This window comes from Gadus morhua, chromosome 9 (assembly GCF_902167405.1).
Source record: "Gadus morhua chromosome 9, gadMor3.0, whole genome shotgun sequence".
NCBI classification, from domain to species: domain Eukaryota; kingdom Metazoa; phylum Chordata; class Actinopteri; order Gadiformes; family Gadidae; genus Gadus; species Gadus morhua.
In genome coordinates, this window is record NC_044056.1 from 2020498 (window position 1) to 2041109 (window position 20612).

At 47.6% G+C, this 20612-nt stretch overlaps 1 protein-coding gene across 2 annotated transcripts in view; it reads left to right on the plus strand.

Annotated features, from left to right (window-relative positions):
- Window positions 1–3155: 3155 nt before the first annotated feature.
- The window catches only part of abcc8 (ATP-binding cassette, sub-family C (CFTR/MRP), member 8), a 63464-nt gene continuing 46007 nt past the window's right edge, over window positions 3156–20612 (plus strand). Inside the window, exons 1-9 of one of the 2 annotated variants that reach the window (XM_030365997.1) lie at window positions 3156–3336; window positions 3972–4134; window positions 6518–6659; window positions 7826–7947; window positions 11588–11754; window positions 13804–14055; window positions 16604–16792; window positions 19057–19221; window positions 19830–19985. In XM_030365997.1, coding sequence (XP_030221857.1) covers window positions 3987–4134; window positions 6518–6659; window positions 7826–7947; window positions 11588–11754; window positions 13804–14055; window positions 16604–16792; window positions 19057–19221; window positions 19830–19985 — 1341 coding nt within the window. In that variant the 5' untranslated portion in view covers window positions 3156–3336; window positions 3972–3986. Of the gene's footprint in view, window positions 4135–6517; window positions 6660–7825; window positions 7948–11587; window positions 11755–13803; window positions 14056–16603; window positions 16793–19056; window positions 19222–19829; window positions 19986–20612 lie in introns of both variants that reach the window. The other variant, XM_030365996.1, reaches the window with a different exon arrangement.

A 20612-nucleotide genomic window follows, 5' to 3' on the forward strand; every position in this document is an offset into this window, starting at 1 on the left:
AGCGGACAGTAAAAAAAAAAGTGTTTACGGGATTGAAATGAAATACGATGTGAGATAGATATTTAATATTTGTACAACATAATATATAATATCAAAATGTTTCTGATGTCCTACTATTTAGCTGCGTCCAATGGGATGCGGCGTTGTTATCCAGAGATATCCACAGTAGGCCCATGTGGATAAGCCCCTCCATGTTGGCATTATGGGCTACGTGACTGCGGTCACACAACACAAGCCATCACTGGGTTCAAAGAAGTAGGAGGTGGGGTTAGGTCGATGACTTTCTTTCACATTATCAGCCGGATCCCGGGTTCAGCACCTCGGACAGCACTCCAGAGGAGACCGGATGACAGGAACAACGCAGCCCGGCTGTTTGCGTACGTGATGGACTCTGTAAACAGAATACGTCGCGGAGTCACGAAGTCATCTGCACTTTGACAAATTATTTTTTTCGCCTGCGTGCAGCCTACATGTTCACGGGCCTGTTAGCACGACTGAAACGTTCCATCGCATTATATAATCTGGTGCTTGTAGTTTTTTGTTTGATGATTTTGATAACATGGAAGAGCTCTTTGGAGCCAACAGTCACCGTTGATACACCATCATCTCCCATTACAAACCGGTATGTGGGCCTACTTGTGGATGTGACTAGGCAGATCAGGGGTGTAAATGTGAGTAGGGGTGTGCGAGAACCTTAATGAATGTTGTCTTTACGGAGAGTAACTTAGATGATTAATAATTAGTATTTTGTGCGCAGTCAGACATCCCCCTAAAAACAGTTTTCGTGTGGTGTAATCATGACCCGTAGGTGACCCTTGCTGCTAACACGCACACGCACGCGCACCCACACACACGTATGTTAAGCAACGAGATGGATTGCTGTTGTACTGAATATCAGTACGACCGTTAAATCATATTTAAATCCGCAACTGGACTGGGACGGAACTGTTACCAAGCAACACATAAACTTTACGTTACGTTCCCTTCGTCCTCTTCTGACAACCGTTCGTAAGTCAACTCAAATGGTATGTCTGGAAATACGTTCATCTTTGCGGTGCAAAGTTTGTCTTAATCTAAGCTACATAAAGACCGTTATAACATTAACGGTTATGATAACACCTGTAAAACGGACTGATTCATATATAGTTAAAAGGGTTAGGGTTAGTGCTGTTATACTCTAGCACTCATGTAGTGTACATTTATTTTGCCTCTAGTCCAATCAAATTACTAACTGTTGTATAAATATATATAGGTCTAGAATTTATTTTATCGTAGCCATGATTCAAGATTCCTTAACTTTAACGATACGGAATTCTCCAACAGAACTTTCTGAACACTTAAATACTCACAGATCCACACACCCACTCACAGGCACGCAAGCGCACTCACACCTCACACACAGGCAAACACACACACACACACACACACACACACACACACACACACACACACACACACACACACACACACACACACACACACACACACACACACACACACACACACACACACACACACATATTGTTGCATGTGCACACACTTACTGCTTTTTTTATGTAAAATAATCACTTTTTGACATCCTATGATGTTGGCTGACTATGAATAGCAATCGGAAAAGATTGTGGGTTCTCATTCAACAGTTCAATTTCAACCTTATGCTGGATTTCCCATGACTGCACATTTCTCTCTCCCTTTCTGTATCCTCCTGACCTCTCTCCCCCCCCCCCCTCTCTCTTTATCACTCTCAGCCCTGGGGCATCTCACCAGCGAGCCACTGTGGCTACTGCTGATAAGGACCAAACAGGAACAATAAATAACACAATGTATAATGTGGGCTTTTCTCAGCAACCCCACACAAATGACTTATTGCGATGTCTATACGCATGCTTGCTGAACCCATCAATCTGCCCGGTGACTGTAAGTGCTTTGCGTTACACTCAAATAGAACAGGAGTCAGCGTTATTTGCGTTTATGTCCCACATAACATGGGCCCCATTTGTCATGCGATGAACGCGCCGTGTTATCTCACCACTGCTCTGGGGGGGGGGGGGGCGATGTCACGGTGTCATCACGGGGCCCGTATAGATTCCCAGGCCGTCCCACGTAGTAGCGTGTCCTCCGTGGGACAGGAAGTCAGTGGGGCCGCGAGTGTGTGTGTGCGTGTGTGTGTGTGTGTGTGTGCTGCTCCTGGGGTGTCGGGTTGGTGGTGTAAAGATAGAGTGGCGTCAAAGCGCTCACCCCGTGTCATTCCTCAGTACATCTGCGTGACCCCTGCATACAACTTCCCATGTCCACTGCGTACTGGTGACCACATCCGTAAACCTGCGCGGTGATATCGGGTGTCTGCTCTAAAAGAGGGGTGGTGTTTTCTATTCATCCATCGAATTGTATACTGAAATATCCTTCCCATTTCTTGTGAAACTCGAGCTGAATTACAGTGAGCACACATCTGTCCGTGTATCTCGTTATTCACTTCATATTATTATTTATACTTTCTGTTCAGTGCGCTGCCGCCTTTTGAACTTTGGCTGTCTGTGATTTATGGGTCTGCATTGTTGCATGAGCTGAGGCCAGCATTGGTCATCGTAACACGGCAGTGAACTCAACTCCCCAACCCTATACCACCACACTGCGCTGTTTTATTTTCACAGGAAGTCGATGAAATCGGGGTCTTAAGAGGTCATGCTGACCCTGAGGTCTCAGGGTACATTGTTACTTCCTTCATGGGTTACTGCAGATACATTTTCTTTTTCCAATGACAAAAATGTAAATTCTGCCTTCTTTCTATAGCGTCCTAAATATTTAGTGCTCACAGGTTTCTGTTCGTGCTACCAAAGTAATCCAGCAAGTAGTGTGCATTTCCTGCATATCCTGAATTGAATTGTGGGAAAATGTGATGAGTGAATGGGAAAACATAGTTATGTAATTCTTGTTTATGGTTTGGGATCTAGAGAGCTGGGCTTTGCTTCACATGACGTTTGAACTGCTGTTGTATTTCCTCTCTCTCTCCCTCTTTCTCTCTTACTCTCGCTCTCTCCTGCTCTCTCTCACTCTGTCTCCCGCACTCTCTCATTCTCTCTCCCGTGCTTCCTCATTCTCTCTCCCGTTCTCTCCCGCTCTCTCTCGCTCTCTGTATCTCTCTCGGTCCGTCTCACTCTCCTTGTTTCTCTCTCCCTCTCTCTCCCTCTCTCTCTCCCCCCCTCGGTCTCAGTCATTCATTAATCTCTTGCCCCCTCCCCTCTCTACCGTCCGTCCTTCCTCTCTCATTCAGCCTCAGTGTGCTGTCGTCTTCCAAGGTCGGACTCTGGATACTGCCACACAAGACAGGAATAGCAGGTGCACTGCAGAAGCCTGCCGATGCTGTGCGATTTGTGCCGGCGTGTGCTCTTGCCTGTGCATGTGTGTGTGAGAGAGTAAGATTACTGAGCGTATCTGAGCGATAGACAGCGTGAGAGAGAGAGAGAGAGAGAGCGAGCGAGCGAAAGATAGACAGAGAGCGAGACAGAGCGAGCTTAGCCTGGGTGCGTGCATGCGCGTGTGTCCACAGAAGGAGACTCCGGTGCGATCCAAGTAGGGCTGTGCAGCGCTGCACACGATCAGGCTTTGTCTTTTATCTTCTGAACCGCTTTTGCCGCTGCCGGCTGCAAGGATCCGCGCGGGAACGGGCATTACTAGGCCACCAAGGCAAGGCTCCTGCACAGGACTTCACAGTTAAAGCGCACCGAACTGGGACTCTGCTCTGCCTCTCCTCAGCCCCTTTCTCCGCTCCTGTGCCTCCGGCTCGAGCTCTCTGCGCACGGCAGCTCTGGAGGATGTAACAAAGAGGCTTGGGCTTTTTTAAAACTTGAAGGAGATGCCCTAGGAGTGCCGTGCTCTCTGAGGCTGTAGAGAGTAACGACATGCTCTGAGAACTCTCCCGTCTGTCTCCCTGTCTCTCCTCTCCTGCCGGCCGGCTTCCCGCCCGCCCGCAGAGTCCTGGCTCCAACATGTCCTTGGCGTTCTGCGGGGTCGAGAACAACTCGTTTGCGTACAACGTGGACGGAGGTGTCCTGAACAACGGCTGCTTCCTGGACGCGCTCAATGTGGTGCCTCACGTCTTCGTCCTCTTCATCACCTTCCCCATCCTCTTCATCGGTGAGTGTGCCTGCGATGGGGTTCGGGGGAGTGTGGATAAGTTTACACACTCAAACACACACACATACACAAACGTACAAATGTTTCTGTATCTACTGGTTAAAAGTAGAGCTGGATACCTCGCATCAGTAGGAATGTGTGGGCTTGTCGTTTACCCCAGATAATCAAGATTACAATGCCAGTGTCTACTTCTAAAGCTGTAAAATGATGTAACAATATAAATGTATATATATATATATATATATATATATATACATACATAATAAGTGAATGAGTGATGCATGAAGGGCATGCATTGATTTCAAATATAATGTACTCTATTGCTCGTCTGATCGCAGCATTCTACCAATATAACCTCATGATGGTATGTCCTCATCCCCGTGGTGTACACCTTTGACATCTGTGAAGGACTAACTAGCTGCAGAATCCCAGCATCTGAGTGCACCTGTTTCTGACCTGACTTTCTTTGACCTCCTGTCTTGTCATTGACAGTGTGTTTAAACCAGAGGCTGTCTGTTGCTCTTCTTATTCGGAGCATAGGACTGATCTGTTTCTAAGTGATGTAGTTACATCTGTCTCTTTTCTGGTGATGTAGTCACATCTGTATTCTAGTGATGTAGTCACATCTGTATTCTAGGGATGTAGTCACATCTGTCGCTCTTCTGGTGATGTAGTTACAGTTGTATTCTAGGAATATGGTTACATCTGTATTCTAGTGATGTAGTCACATCTTTCTCTCTTCTGGTGATGTAGTCACATCTGTATTCTGGTGATATAGTCACATCTGTATTCTAGGGATGTAGTCACATCTGTCTCTCTTCTGGTGATGTAGTCACAGCTCTTCTAGTGATGTAGTCACATCTGTATTGTAGTGATGTAGTCACATCTGTCTCTCTTCTGGTGATGTAGTCACAGCTCCTCTAGTGATGTAGTCACATCTGTCTCTCTTCTGGTGATGTAGTCACACCTGTATTCTAGTGATATAGTCACATCTGTCTCTCTTCTAGTGATGTAGTTACGTCTGTATTCTATTGATGTAGTCATATCTGTATTCTGTGATGTAGTCACATCTGTATTCTAGGAATGTGGTCACATCTATATTCTAAAGATGTAGTCACATCCGTCTCTTAATTTCCATTAAGAATATGCGTGCTTTTGACTCTGTGCATGTGTGCATTAAACGTACTGTTTAACATCACATCCTGGGTTCTGTTCCCGCACTCAGACAAACCCAAATTATGGTGCTATGATTGGCCTGATGGGTCCAAAGCCATGCCATTAGTCCAAAATGGCAGAAATGCAGCAGATAGCAGCTAAGGCATATATTTTTAGATGCTCTCTGTGGATGTTATACTTTTGTCATGTACTTTTGACAGTGCCTTCCTCGACACATTTGTCACAAGCCAGACTGTGTAAATGGTTTACTTAACCTCAAGCAAGAAACCCAAACAAAACCATTCAGTTAGCTCTTGCTTAAGCAACACGCCACCGGGCTTTACTGATAGGCTATTGCACTAACAACAGATCAGAACCACTGGTCTTTAGAGATTACAGTACAGTATGGCTTTGTTCTCCAAGAGAAAGGGAAGGGAGAGGGAAATTAAATGGGAATTTATTAATATCAGAGCTCAAGGAGGATTTATATCTTTCATAGACACATGAAAAGGTCAAGACAACAAAAAATATTTTCAATATTCCACAACCATAATACATTGCACTCCTCCATGGCTGAGAGAGAGAGAGAGAGAGAGAGAGAGAGAGAGAGAGAGAGAGAGAGAGAGAGAGAGAGAGATTGAGAGAGATTGAGAGAGATTGAGAGTTTATGTGTGTGTGTGTGTGCATGTGCGTGCAGTGATATCTTTATCATTTAGCTGGCAGGGATTTGAATGTATATCTATCACTTCAATAACTACGTCACACTATCCTCACCTTTTTACCAAATATGGGAAATATGATGTTCTTGAGATAATGGATATGGAGGGACGCAACGGAAGAGTGTTAGCTTGTAGCTAGTTTGCTAATTTATGAGCTGTGTGAGTTCAGGTTAGGGTAGGGAGCACAGCTGTTTCTAGTGTTTTTCTATCGAGGATAATACATGTTTCATGAGCCTCTAAATATAGAGAGACAAACCCTGTCGGCCTATCTCTTTATCGCTTTATTTACTATAATGTGTGCATGCTGGCCCTCAAGCCTGAACACACAGCCCAGGAGACTACAGTGACCCCTCAACATAAGCATATGTTGTGGAAGTCCTTCATTACGACTTCATTCTCCGCTCAGCCTTGCACGGTGGAGAGGTGTGGATTGTACAGGTAAGCCTGGACACCTGGGTCTGCATGTCTCTGAGGCTCCGGTCTGTGTTGCTGTTCCTCCATCCCGACAGGCTGGGGCAGCCAGAGCTCCAAGGTCCACATCCACCACAGCACCTGGCTGCACTTCCCCGGCCACAACCTGCGCTGGCTGCTGACCTTCGTGCTGCTCTTCGTCCTGGTGTGTGAGGTGGCCGAGGGCATCGTCTCCGATGGGTGAGCTGGCTCTTTCGCTTCTGCTCGATTGACTTGAGCGGATAGTGAGTATAACCCGATCTGATCAGAGGGACTCGATTCTGTGGGAAGGTTTTCATTAGTATATACAGGCACGTGACATTTAATTTATATTCTCTTTCCCCATCTGTCTATGTATCTCCCACTCTCTCTTTCTCTCGACCTCTCTCTTGCTCTTCCCCTCCCTCTCTGTATCTCTCCCTCCCCCTCTATCTGTTGCACTCTCTACCTGCTCTGTCTGCCTCCCTCTCTCTCTCTTCCCACTCCCTCTCTCTCTCTGTCAATCTCTCCATCCCTCTCTCTCTTCTTTCATATTCTTTGTTCCTCTCTCTCTTTCTATCTCTCTCTCTCCCTCCCTCTCTCTCTCTCTCCCTCCCTCTTACACTCTCTCTCTCTCTCTCTCTCTCTCTCTCTCTCTCTCTCTCTCTCTCTCTCTCTCTCTCTCTCTCTCCCTCTCCCTCTCTCAGTCTGCTCAGTGGGGCTATTTTTATAAACGTTGTGACATCTCCTCCAATCGTAGCTGACAATGGAGTAGCCTGCACTTTGTTCCCGGTAGACTGTGGAGCGCACAATGGCTTAGGTGGGCAAATTAGAGCGAATGTTGAGCACTTAATCGGCTGTACATCAGGCATTAAATGGGTTGGTTACAGTACCCCCAGGTGCTAAAGGAGGGTGGTCCTGATCTTTATGAACACACTTAGTGTGTGGGTGGACTTGACTTAAAGTACACACAGTGTGTGTGTGTGTGGGTGTGTGGGCCTGGTGCTTTAGATGGGTTTGTGTATGTTTTAGTGTGAGTTTTCTACAGTATATGTGTTTGTGTTAGTTTGTATGTTGGTATGTTTGTATGTATGTACAAGTGTACAAATGTTAACTGTGCGCATATTTTTGAGTGCTATGTGCAAATGTAAAGTTCCCATGGTGCCCATCCATGGAGGTGTGCGTCCCCTCTGTGATGTGCTGTGCTGTGTTGTGGTCTTGATGGGTCGTATTGTGTTGTGTTCTGTTGTATCATTGTGGATCGTATTGTGTTGTGTTGTGTCATTGTGGATCGTATTGTGTTGTGTTGTGTCCTGACGGGTCAGATTGTGTTGCGTTGTGTCGTATTGTGTTGTGTTGTGTCCTGACGGGTGGTGTTGTGTTCTCAGGTTCAGCAGCTCCCACCACCTCCACCTCTACATGCCCGCGGCGCTGGCCTTCATGGCCGCCATCACCTCCATCGTGTACTACCACAACATCGAGACCTCCAACTTCCCCAAGCTCCTGCTAGGTACACACACACACACACACACACACACACAGCAGTGCTGCTGCTCCTCTTCCTCAACGCCCCATACCGTTCTCTCCCTCTAGAGCTGTGTTCAAAATCGTTCCCCAATCACTCACTCACTGTTCCCTATATAGTGTTCGTGATATAGTGCACTAAAGGGAACGAACAAACGAGAATTCGGACACTACGCTGAACCTTTCTCAACGTCTTTCGCGTCAGTAAATGCGCCGGGTATCTGTGTGACGCAGACAGACGCGCCCATCAGGTAAACAAACCGGGCACTCACGAGGAAAGCTGGAGGATGTATTGATGTTGCATGTTACATTTCCTTGTTCAAGTTTTTTTTTATTAATTTTGAATGTTACATTTTCTATGTTCAATTGTTGACATTTCTAAACGACAGCCGGAGACTCCATCATTAAATGTATTCGTTTTCGCGGTTATTCAGCTTCTTCTTCTGCTCCGGAAAAACACGACCGCATTGCATTGTGGTATACGGGAGTAACATGTAGGGAACATCGTATGTACACGCAAATTTGGGGTACTTTACTTCAACCACTGAGAATTCGAACACCACTACAAAATGGCGAGCACCCTATATAGTGCACTATATCCGTGATAGGGAACGATTTCGAACACAGCTCAGGGCTCCAGAGTGCGCCTAATATGGGCGCACATGCGCCTAGAATTCGGGGTAGTGCGACCAAATATTTTATTTGGGCGCACCGGTGCGACTGAAAATGTATCTGGTATAATTATTATTTATTTTTTTACAGAGCAGTCTATTCATAATATTGTAATAACCACGGAAGAGGCAGTGAATGAAGTATTGATTAGGCAGTGAATGAAGTATTGATTAGGTCTTGCGTGTTCCGTTGGAACACGCAAGACCGGTAACAATAGAAACGCCGGGAAACAAACCCGCAAAACCCAATCCAGGGGCCTGTACTACGAAGCTAGATTAGAGGGTTAGCGAGGTATGTTGAGCTGAAAGCCTGGGTTAGCTGTACCATGAAAGTCGATCTCTTTAAGCGTCGCTGTATCACCATGGTGACTTACGCTCGCAACCAAACCTGGTCGGGAGCAGCTTTTCAGCGAGTCTACCCGGACATCGGCTACTTATATCGGCGTGCGCAGCTTCCTAGCCCTCCTCCGATAATGGCGTCACCATTTGTGGGTGTTCCCATGGACCTCGACGCACTTATCGTACAGGCGTCTCTCCGGAGACAAAGGGTTTTTCGGGACAGAACCGATCCCTTGGCATTGTCTGACGATATTCTTTATGAGAGATACAGATTCAGCATTTATTTAAGGCATTTATTTAATGGTCAAGATATTATTATTCAATGGCGTAAATATCGATACCGATATTTACGCCCCCCCCCCCCCCCCCCCCCCCAACAACTCAAAACTTGGGTGCACCATAAATACGTGCTGGTGCACCCAAATTAAAAATTTAGGGGCACCAGTGCACCCAAGGAAAAAGTTAGTCTGGAGCCCTGCAGCTTATGTGGAGCGTCTGTGTGTGATTGGCACTCGGCCTAAGCAGCCTCACACCTGGCACAGAGTCAGACTGATTGTTCTCTGAGGCTGCACATCTGTTGCACATTTAGTAATCAAGGCACACGGGATGAAGTAGCCGTCCCCACACACACACACACACCCACCGACACACACACACACACACACACACACACACACACACTCTCAGGGAGATCTGTGACATGTCAGCATTCACCACCTGCTCGGAAATGTTGCCCACTCTCTAAATGATGTGTACTCCACATCCCGTGTGTCCTGGTGCCGGAGGAACCCATCAGAGACGTCTAGGTGACGGGTGGCAGGAGCAGCTGACACAATCCTCATATCATATGTGTAGTTGTCTCTCCCTTTCCATTAAAGTGTGTGGTCAAAGGAGAACAGAGTATGGGTTCACTAGCATTAAGCAGATATCAGTCTAGCTTCCAAAAAAAGCGGACTTTATGTTATTTGTCCGCATTTATGTTGATGTACTGAAGACATAATGAAGCGCATAGGGGTCGAGAGGCCTGATGGAAGGACGCATTTAAATCACCTTATCACTAGTTATTAATTCCAGGACATTGAAATGTTATGAGGGATTCACTGATATTTTAGGTGGACATCAGTTCTGCCAATGTTTACATTCACAGATGAGTTGGTTCATTTGACTAAGGCTCTGTGGTGCTGATTGACTTTGGACCAATCGTGTTCCTACATGAAATTGCATCAGGTCAAGGCAAACAATGCAGAAGAAGAAGAATTGAGAAGAAGGCATTGTAAGAAAGCCATGCTCCCTCTGCATGTTTAGAACACGATTACGAATGCGTCTGGACAACTGGATGAGCGTCCGTTCATGATCTCTTCTTTAATAGCCTCTGATCATTTGTTTGTACATCATAAATCTGAATATAAAATAAATAATGCAATAAAAAAATCCCTCCCCGATCGTCCTTGTGTAGGACACTGAATAGAAACAAATCCCTTCATTCATTTGGACGTGGGATGGGGATTTCAAGGTCTCTAGTGGACGTGAGTCATCCGAGTTCAGTAAAATGGACAGTGTAATGCCATCCACCCCTTGTTCTTATGGGAGAGGCTCACATATAAAGACATTGGTTGAATGACTCATGCAGAGAAACAGCCAGTCTCAAATCCTTTGCACCGTGTTCTCACTCCCCCTCCTTCCTTCTGTCAGGCTCTCCTTTAATAATTCCACAGCTGGCTAAGAGTAAATATACTGATGATAACAAAATCACCAGTATGTGTTTGTCGTGGATATCCCCTGATAATCCACTTGATTCCAACACAGTGATAATATTTATAAACTGTCAATCTATAGAATGATAAGAGATATATAAAAAAGTTAATTTTATTTGTAAATTATAATGATAATTATAATAATTATCTTAAAGAATTACATTATTATTATTAATTATATAAGAAAACGTTTGGAGTGGTGTGTGTGGGCGCGTGTGTTTGTGCTTGTGTGAGTGTGTGAGTGTCTGTATGTGTGTGTGTGTGTGTGTGTGTCTGTATGTGTGTGTGTGTGTTTGTATGTGTGTGTGTGTGTGTGTCTGTAGGTGTGTGTGTGTGTGTGTGTGTGAGCGTGTATGTGTGAGTGTGTGTGTGTGTGTGTTTGTGCTTGTGTGAGTGTCTGTATGTGTCTGTATGTGTGTGTGTGTCTGTATGTGTGTGTGTCTCTGTATATATGTGGGTGTGTGTGTGTGTGTCTAAGTGTGTGTGTGTGTGTGTTTGTGCTTGTGTGAGTGTGTGTGTGTGTGTGTGTGTGTGTGTGTGTGTGTGTGTATGTGTGAGTGTGTGTGTGTGTGTGTGTGTGTATGTGTGTTTGTGTCTAAGTGTGTGTGTTTGTGCTTGTGTGAGTGTGTGTGTGTGTGTGTGTGTGTGTGTGTGTGTATGTGTGAGTGTGTGTGTCTAAGTGTGTCTGTGTGCGTGTGTGTGTGTGTGTGTGTGTCTGTGTGTGTGTGTGTGTGTGTGTGTGCTCCACCCCTCCTGTACGTGTCTGAGGTGCCCTACGTGTCTGAGGTGCCCTACGTGTCTGAGGTGCCCTACGTGTCTTGAGGTGCCCTACGTGTCTGAGGTGCCCTACGTGTCTCCCCAGCCCTCCTGATCTACTGGCTGCTGGCGTTCATCATGAAGACCATCAAGTTTGCCAAGTACACGGAGCACGGCATCGGTCCTCGCCAGCTCCGCTACTGCATCGCCGGGCTGCTGATGCTGCTGTACGGCCTGCTGCTGGCCGTAGAGGTCAAAGTCATCATGGGCAGGGTCAGTCACACTGCAATGAGCGATCACATCATATCACGCAACCACATGAATCATCACCGTCACACAATGCGGGCGGAATCATCGGGATTCCAATTTTTGTGATGTAGCGTGTGAGTGATTTACCGCCTGTGTGTGGGGAGGAATTTATGTTTTTCTCACGATATTGTTCTTCAATGCTCCATGGACCAACATGATTCAATTAAATATATGCATATTGTATTTTTCATTGGACCTTTTTAGCTGGAACCTTTTATAAATGTAACCTCTGAGGAATCCACACTATATAAAGGCATATAATCAACAGCATCATTCTTTATTCAGGCCGGAGTTCCACTTTTACGGTACTAAGTGAATGCTTACCTCTTATTCAGCTGTGAATAGACATGTTGGGATGGCCTCGATACAGGGATTAGATTAGCCTGTGATTGGAAGAAATAGATTCCTTTTCCCGTGTATAAATCATTCCAACCTATGAGTTTCATTGATTGGCATATGTGGGCAAGTCTATCTCAAGATTAATATGCACTTGAGATGATCTATCAGTTTTAATCAAAATCAAATCAGTTGACAGCCTTTGTGCAATGTGCTCGGAGGCTGGGTCTATAGAATACACTGACCTATTTTACATAAGAAGTAGAGGCACTTTCTACTCATTCCTCCTGACAGCATTTACTTGTTCAGATATATTAATTTATGCATTATATATGAGGCAAAAAAAATGTATGAACCAATGGGAAACATAGCAGAATTTTTAAATTGTGCTTTTTCACAGCTATTTTTTCTCTTTTGTCTCTTCCCTCGTCTTATATTTAGACTTCCCTCTTCTAAGTTTTTCCCTTCTTCACAGCTCTATTATGGCGCTTTTCCACCGGAGGGTGCGTTTCGGTTCGCCTCAGTCCAGTAGGGAGGGGGCGGTATAGCCCAGCTCAGTTCCGAGGTCGCGTTGCCACCGCCGACAGTACCCTTATGGTAGGCCGGATGTCGATCACCGCGGCAGCTACCTAAACATCGTGACATCATAGCAGCGCGACACAGTGTAGCCTGCTCAATAAAAACAATTGAAAAGAGGAATTCGACACATTAAACCAAGAGCGACCATGGAAGTCGTCCAGCAACAGTTTCGTAACGTCTCCACCTCCTTGTTTGCCCAAGCTAAAGTTTTGCGCGACATGTCCGTTGTCCAGAATAATACCCCACGGGTACTGTTTGTTTGTTTGTATCCCCATGTCGCCCGGTAGTGACAATTCTGTCGACAAATCGACGGAGGGCGTGTGTAGCTCGAACTTGCCGGCACCCTTTCAGGCGTCAGTACCCCAACGGAGGAGTACTGGAGACGAGTGCGAAACGAGTACGGCTCAGTCCGGGTCACCCCCACTTTTGGCGGTGGAAACGTGAACCGTGCTGCACTTTTGCGAACCGAACCGAACCGCACCCTCCGTTGGAAACGCGCCATTACTTCTATGAAGTTCTAGACATGTAAAAGGCCTACGTCTTTTCATAAAGCCATCAGACTTGGCAATCACAGAAGATTCCGGCAGCAGGCTATAATTTACACCCATTGAAAGTAAACAGGATGTCTGGCGATATGAAGCACACAGTCATGTATTCACGGTTTATTTAGGAGACTTTTCTATTCTGAGCCTTGTTTATCTGGCAGAGAATATGATCATTATCACTACCTCTACGGATGTCTCTTTCAGCTCCAAATTGTAACAGCGAGCTATGAATATGCTTTATTTGCGTGAGCCTGTGTGTGTTTATTTGTGTGTATGTGCACGTGCATGCGTGTGTTTGTCTATGTGTGTGTACATGTGCATGTGTGTGTGGGTGTGTGTGCGTGTCTGTGTGTGTAGGTGTTTGTGTTTGTATGTGTGTGTGTGTATGTGTGTGTGTGTGCGTACGTGCCGTGTGTGCGTGCATGTATACACCCTCAAGTGTCCCCAGCTCGTCCCAGAGCGCTCTGCCTCTCCCACAATCAACATCTTCCCCATCGACGTGCTCACCTCCCCCTCCTCTTTTTCCCATGATCCTCCTCCCCGGTCCGCGCAGCGCTACGTGTGCTACGCCGACCCCACGGAGGTGAAGCCCCCCGAGGACCTGCAGGACCTCGGCGTGCGCTTCCTGCAGCCCTTCGTCAACCTGCTGTCCAAGGCCACCTACTGGTGGATGAACACCTTCATCACCGCCGCCCACCGCCGCCCCATCGACCTCAAGGTGATCGGCAAGCTGCCCATCGCCATGAGGGCCCTCACCAACTACCTGAGGCTGCACCGCGCCTTCCAGGCCCAGACGCTGCGAGCGGTGAGCCCTGCGTCGCCGTCGGGTCGCTCTGAGAGGAGGGGTCTCAGAGGGGAGGAAGGGAAGCTCTGTGGGGCTGGGTTTAGCCAGGCTAGGGAAACAATGACAGCAGCCTCCCGGGAAACAATGACAGCAGCCTCCCCAGACCAAGCTCAATCGTAGATTGAGCTTGGTCTGGGGAGGCTGCTGTCATTTTCTTCAGCAAAAGAGACGTGATCAACGGTTCAAATGACTCGGTACGCGATTGGCTGCCTGCCGTCGCTTCCCTGTCGTCATTGTGTTAAACCGGCCAACAGCGCGCCAGGGGGGGAAGCCAGCTTGGCGATTGGCTCCCGCAAAAACGCATTAGAAGCAGAAAGAAATGTATCGCTCCATCTCCACACCCCTCTGCAGGGCGGACTCAAACCGCCGGCAGAAGGGGCGGGGGTACCCAGGCTAGGGTTTCCCATGATCACAGATTAAACGTTGATGTTGCGCTGCATTGGTGTGCATTAACATGGGAAACACCATTGTTTCAGCATGTGGGTTTATTTTGTTGTTGTATTTGGATAGGTACAACTCAAATTGTAAAACAGGCCTAAACAGACCATGTCTGCCTGCTCACATGGTCATGCGGGGATTAACATGGATGTTTATCTCAAAGAGACCACAGGGGTGGAAGTGATTACGTAACGGTTCTGCACACACTCAGTGCTTCAGTGTGAGCACCAGACTGGATTAACCCTAGCTCACATCCTCCCTCACACACTGAGACAGAAGCTGCGGTCTCTTTTGCCGGGGAAGGTTCCTTACTGAGTGAAATGACCTGGCAGCTGTGATAAGGACTGAAAGAATTGTATTCAATTATTATTATATTTATTCCAATTTATTATAATAAATGCCAAGGATAGGTGCTTCGAGCGCTTTCTTTTCATATCGCATCTAGCATATTGTACACTGGAACATCCTTTAAGAATGGAAGGAGATAATGCCATCCCATAATTCCTTGAGGTAGCATCGTTTAAAGTGACCCACCATTCGTCCTTAAGCGAAAAAAATCACCATGGCGATATTAACTTTGTAGAATTATAATAATTGGGATTCACACCATGACCATGAGTAGTCATTCATAATGGGACTATCATTTAGTTCCTCTTGTTTGATATCCTTTATAAATGTCTTATTTCCACCCCGGTTGTTCAATCTTCTTAAAGCCTGCATGAGACAACACGGTAAGAATTAGGTAGCGAAGTATCTAAGATTCTCTTTTAGTACCCTCCGGAACATTGTAGTTTTCCCACGGTCGACCCACGTCCGAATCCATCCCTATGGCCCAGCGTAGGTGCAGTCGGATTCTCTTACCTTCACAGTTGGCTTTTCCTAAGTCCTTGAGTTCTCCTTGACATCTTTCTTTGTGCTCATCGAGCTTTCCATCGAGGTCAAGGAAAGGGATCAGGAGAGGACATCTATTGGTCTCTCTGTCTGTCTTTGTCCCGGTCTGTCTGTATGACTGTCTGTCTGTCTGTGTCCCTGTCTGCCTGCCTGTCCTCTTGCATGTGCCAGGGGTCAAGGCCGAGGTCACCGTCCATCGGGGTCAGTGTTTTCCAACAGGTCAAAGGTCGCAGAGTTCCGTGACTAATTCGTCACCGACTCTTCCGGTGTGAACGAAGCACGGCCTCCGTCCGGCCGGCAGCAGGGATGAGAGGGACGGACGAGTCCTGGGGGAGAGGGGCTCGTAGCTGGGGGGGGACAGCCGGCCTTGGGGGGGGGGGTTTTAGCACCAATCACAACAGCGCTGAGCGGTTGACTCCGCCCCTCTGTGAACCGTGCGTTACATCCCGGCCTTTGACCTCGCACATCATGGGAAGTTAGTGTCGGGGCGCCTGAGACCTTTACGTTGTTTCAACTCCACTATTAGACACACACACAGCTGTGTGTGTGTGTGTGTGTGTGTGTGTGTGTGTGTGTGTGTGTGTGTGTGTGTGTGTGTGTGTGTGTGCATGTGTGTGTGTGTGTGTGTGTGTGTGTGTGAGGTCGTGAGGGAGCACTCTTCATAAATGTTTTGTTAACCAAGAGCTGGCAGCGGAAGCAGAGGGCAGACGCTGAATGTCACATCTGTTGTCACGCAAACAAACAGACACACACACACACACACACACACACACACACACACACACGCACACACACACACACACACACACACACACACACACACACACACACACACACACACACACACATGCTCAAACAGAAACACATGAATACACATGGTTGTGGGATTGTTTACTTTGCTTTGACCGTCCAGATGTTTCTTTGATCATCAATCTCAGCCGCGCTGGAAATGTTCAAAAAGTACAAAAAATAACAAAGCGTATGTAATGAGACGATGACATCCACGTTAAAGCGATGGAACACGGCAGTGGTGTTAAATAATGACAGCGTTGTAACCCCCCATTTAAAGCCCCCCCCCCAGGCTAGCCAAGGAGGGGGTGCTGCAGAACAGGAAGGGAACAGGAACCTAACTCCGCCTGGTTCTCCTTCCATCCTTTGATCCTCGTTCATCTCCCCCCAGAGGCCCGAGGGCTCCGTCCCCCTGGGGCCCAAGCAGATCTGGAGGGCCCTGCGGAAGGCCTTCGGGCGGCCCCTCATCCTCAGCATCACCTTCCGCTTCCTGGCCGACCTGCTGGGCTTCGCCGGGCCGCTCTGTATCTCGGGCATCGTGCACCACGTCAGCAAGGACAACCGCTCCATCCAGCCCACGGTGAGAGCGCCGCCCTGCTGGCCACACCACCAACCCTACTATGGCCACGCCCAGAACCCCAAAAGACACGCCCCTCCCTATTTCTGATTGGTCCGTCCACACGTCACCCCTGTCTTTGATTCTACTGTCTATAGATTCGACTACCGTGCTTTAACTGCCTAGATATTAGCTGCTAGGGTTAGGGTTAGGGGTTAGGGGTTACTTTGTGACGCTCTCGAATGCTCACAGCGAGGGTACCGAAGAGTTCTAAAGCGTCCGGTTGAGTTGCCCGCAACCCGGCCCATCACAGACAGAGTAGGGCGGATTCGTAAATTCGCGTCCCCCTGTGCCTCAATCACATAGCGGCCATCTTGGTTCTTAACGCTAGCTCGGTGGATCCAAGATGGATCTTAAATCGTCCTGGACATATCGGTAGTCGATGTTGATCGATGGGGGTTTAAATAATGTATTCAATAAAATCACATTCTAGCACTGATATATTCTACAAAAGAACAATGCCGGCCATCCCGTACCTAATCTCTTTGTTGACAAGAACGTCCTGCAGGGGGCGTGTCTCTGTTGCTATGGACACTCCCAAGCCCCTCCCACCCAGTGAGCCAGTCAGTTGGCATCAGACAGTTGTTCAGTTGGACAGAACACTGTCGTCGAGTTCGCGGTATTCTGATTGCCTGAAGTGTTAAGGCAGACTTCAAATGAAACAGATGCCTATTCTTAGTCCCTTTGTCTAAAGGTATCATCCCTCATCATGTGATGAACTAAAAACAGCGCCAGTGTCAGCAGTTATACCGACCGCTGGCTGACAGACAGACAGACAGACAGCCAGACAGACAGACTGACAAACAGAATGAGCAGGCTGAGGTAACTAGGTACCTATCGCAGAACTGCACAACTCACGACAGGACGTGTCAGGTGCAAGGCTTCCCCCACGACCTCTGGGAGGTCAAGGCCCTGCTTCTGGGACATTTGACACCGCCTGGGTCCTGTGGCCAGGGCGCTAACTGAAGCATGCAGGGTGAATATTCAGGAGTGTTTTGATCTGCGCTGTCGTCTCCGTGCCCAGGGTGTCTGGGTTCGGGCCGGACCAGGGCCAGCCTACTGACGACTGAGTGAGCATTGGAATGCCTCCTGAATTATTTGTTGCTGTGCGATGGAGCGGATTATCAAAAGTTGAAGTTGGATCGGTACAGGGCTCTTTCCTCCTCTGAAGAGAAGGTCGGGGCCCATTTAATTATAGCAGAGTGCCGTCCTTTTGAGGGTTTACAAAAACCAAATAGATCAAAAGGATGAAACAGATCTGTTTCAGGGAACTGGCGATAGATCGAGTTATAGATAGACAGAAAGAAAGATAAATGAATCATTAGATAGACTGACTGACTGTCTGACTGACTGACTGACTGACTGACTGACTCAGAGGCAGATGAATAATTGCATGGATAAAGCTACGATTGATTTAATATCAATAATTCATCACACCATCTCTATTCTTACAGTGGCGATGATGAATAATGTATCACCTGGTGTGAAATGAATCGTCCCTTCCCCAGGGGGTCATTGGGCCTCCCTCACCCCTCACCCTGCTCCTCCTACAGACCAACCCTCAGCTTCACTGCCCAAACTGCTTCTTAACACACCACTTAGTAATGACTTCCAACTTGAAGAAAATTTGATATTTCTCTCATTCTCCTTCCTCTGGCCAATATAGTGCACTCTGTGTCCTCTTATCCAAAACCTCTGACTGTACTGTAAGAGGGAATATATTCTGAGCATGGCTAGCCACGGTGGGACTCCAACCACAAACCATGACGGTGTTAGTACCATGCTCTACCAGTTGAGCTAGTCTCTCTCCCTCTCTCCCTCTCTCTCCCTCTCTTCTATCGATAATTGTAAGCATTTTTTGTGTATTATTCTACCATTTAACAACAAATGCCTCTCTCTACGTGTCCCTCTCTCTCTCTCTCTCTCTCTCTCTCTCGCTCTCGCTCTCGCTCTCGCTCTCTCTCCCTCTCTCTCCCACTCTTCTATAGATAATTGTAAGCATTTTTTGTGTATTATCCTACCACTTAACAACAAATGCCTCTCTCTACGTGTCCCTCTCTCTCTCTCTCTCTCTCTCTCTCTCTCTCTCTCTCTCTCCCTCTCTCTCTCCCTCTCTCTCTCTCTCTCTCTCTCTCTCTCTCTCTCGCTCTCGCTCTCTCTCGCTCTCTCCCTCTCCCTCTCTCTCCCTCTTCCTCTCTCTATCTATCTCTCTGTCTCTCTACCATTAGATGAGCCACATGGGGATCCACTTCATCTCGTCCCAGGAGTTCCTGGAGAACGCCTATGTTCTGGCCGTGCTGCTGTTCTTTGCCCTGCTCCTCCAGAGGACTTTCCTCCAGGCCTCCTACTACGTGGCCATCGAGACCGGCATCAACCTGCGAGGGGCCATACAGGTGCTGTGAGGCTGCGGGAAGGCGCGGAAGTATTGCCCTTATATGGCACTGCCCAAATATGGCATTGGCCCTATATGGCTATTGCATTTGATTTGGGTATTGGTTTGCTTTTTGCTTACAAAGACTCATATACCATAGAATAATTGTCTGGCCTTTCCCTTATATGTGCATACTTTTTTCTTTTCTTTTTTTGCTTACAAATTTCTCAAGACTCATTAAATCGAAGCGTTCCTATTTCCATGTTCTCAGCAAATATTGAGACCTAGTTCCACCCCCTGGAGTACGGCCCATGGGGCAACGAAAGAAAGCGAGTTTAACAATATCACAGATGAAACCTTGTACGGGATCCTGCCAAAACAGACAAGCTTCCTTAATGATCCACCCCTAAATAGGGTTGTCTGGGCACATCTAGGCCATCCCTGACTTAATAAGGCCAATAACTACAATGCGTGTAAATGTGAGTTATGATTCTCCGCACCGCTCTGCAAAGGCTGAGCTTCGTGGTCTGCTGCCGCTCCAGTGCTGTTCTGTAACACTGGACGCGCTACTGTCTATGCATCTCAAGCTGAACGCTAACGCGTCCCTCTCTCTCTCTCTCCCCCCCCCAGACCAAGATCTACAACAAGATCTTGCGCCTGTGCACCTCCAACATGTCCATGGGGGAGCTCACCGTGGCCCAGATCTGCAGCCTGGTGGCCATCGACACCAACCAGCTCATGTGGTTCTTCTTCCTCTGCCCCAACCTGTGGGCCATGCCCTTCCAGGTGAGCCCAACACCCGGGTCAAAGGTGGACTCTGAAGGTCCGCCAAGACGTTCTCCAGCGATCCACTCGCAACGTCAGCTCTCCTGGGAGAAACCGTCCACCACTTAGTGACGCGTTGGGGTCTGTTGGTGTGAAGTGTTAAGATGTGCTTCTGCAGATGCTCAGGAGGTAGAGCCGGTTGACTTGTGACCAGAAGGTTGCTAGTTCGACCCCCGGCTGAGGCGTTGAGGTGTTCCTGAGAGAGACACCTAACTCCTGCTTCCGACTGAGCTGGCTGTCACCTTGCATGGTTGACTCTGTCGTCGGTGTGTGAATGTGTATTAATGGTTGTCACTTTGGAGAAAAAAATGGGTGAGAAATTCACTCATCCACTAACTGCTGGTCGCTTGTCTTGTTGACGTACACCAACAGTGTTTCAGAAAGCAAGCACACCACCGATGCGATTGGATCCAGCATGTACGCTCCTCTATACTGTTTTGTGTGGACATGCGTCACGTTCGTTTTCTCACGGAGTCAGAATGCATTATATGCTTCACACGTATTTTCTTCCTTTCACACCGCAAACCTGTTCCCCTTGGGCGGTCCTGGGAAGAGAGGAGAATGCAATCCTCATTCATAAATCATGTC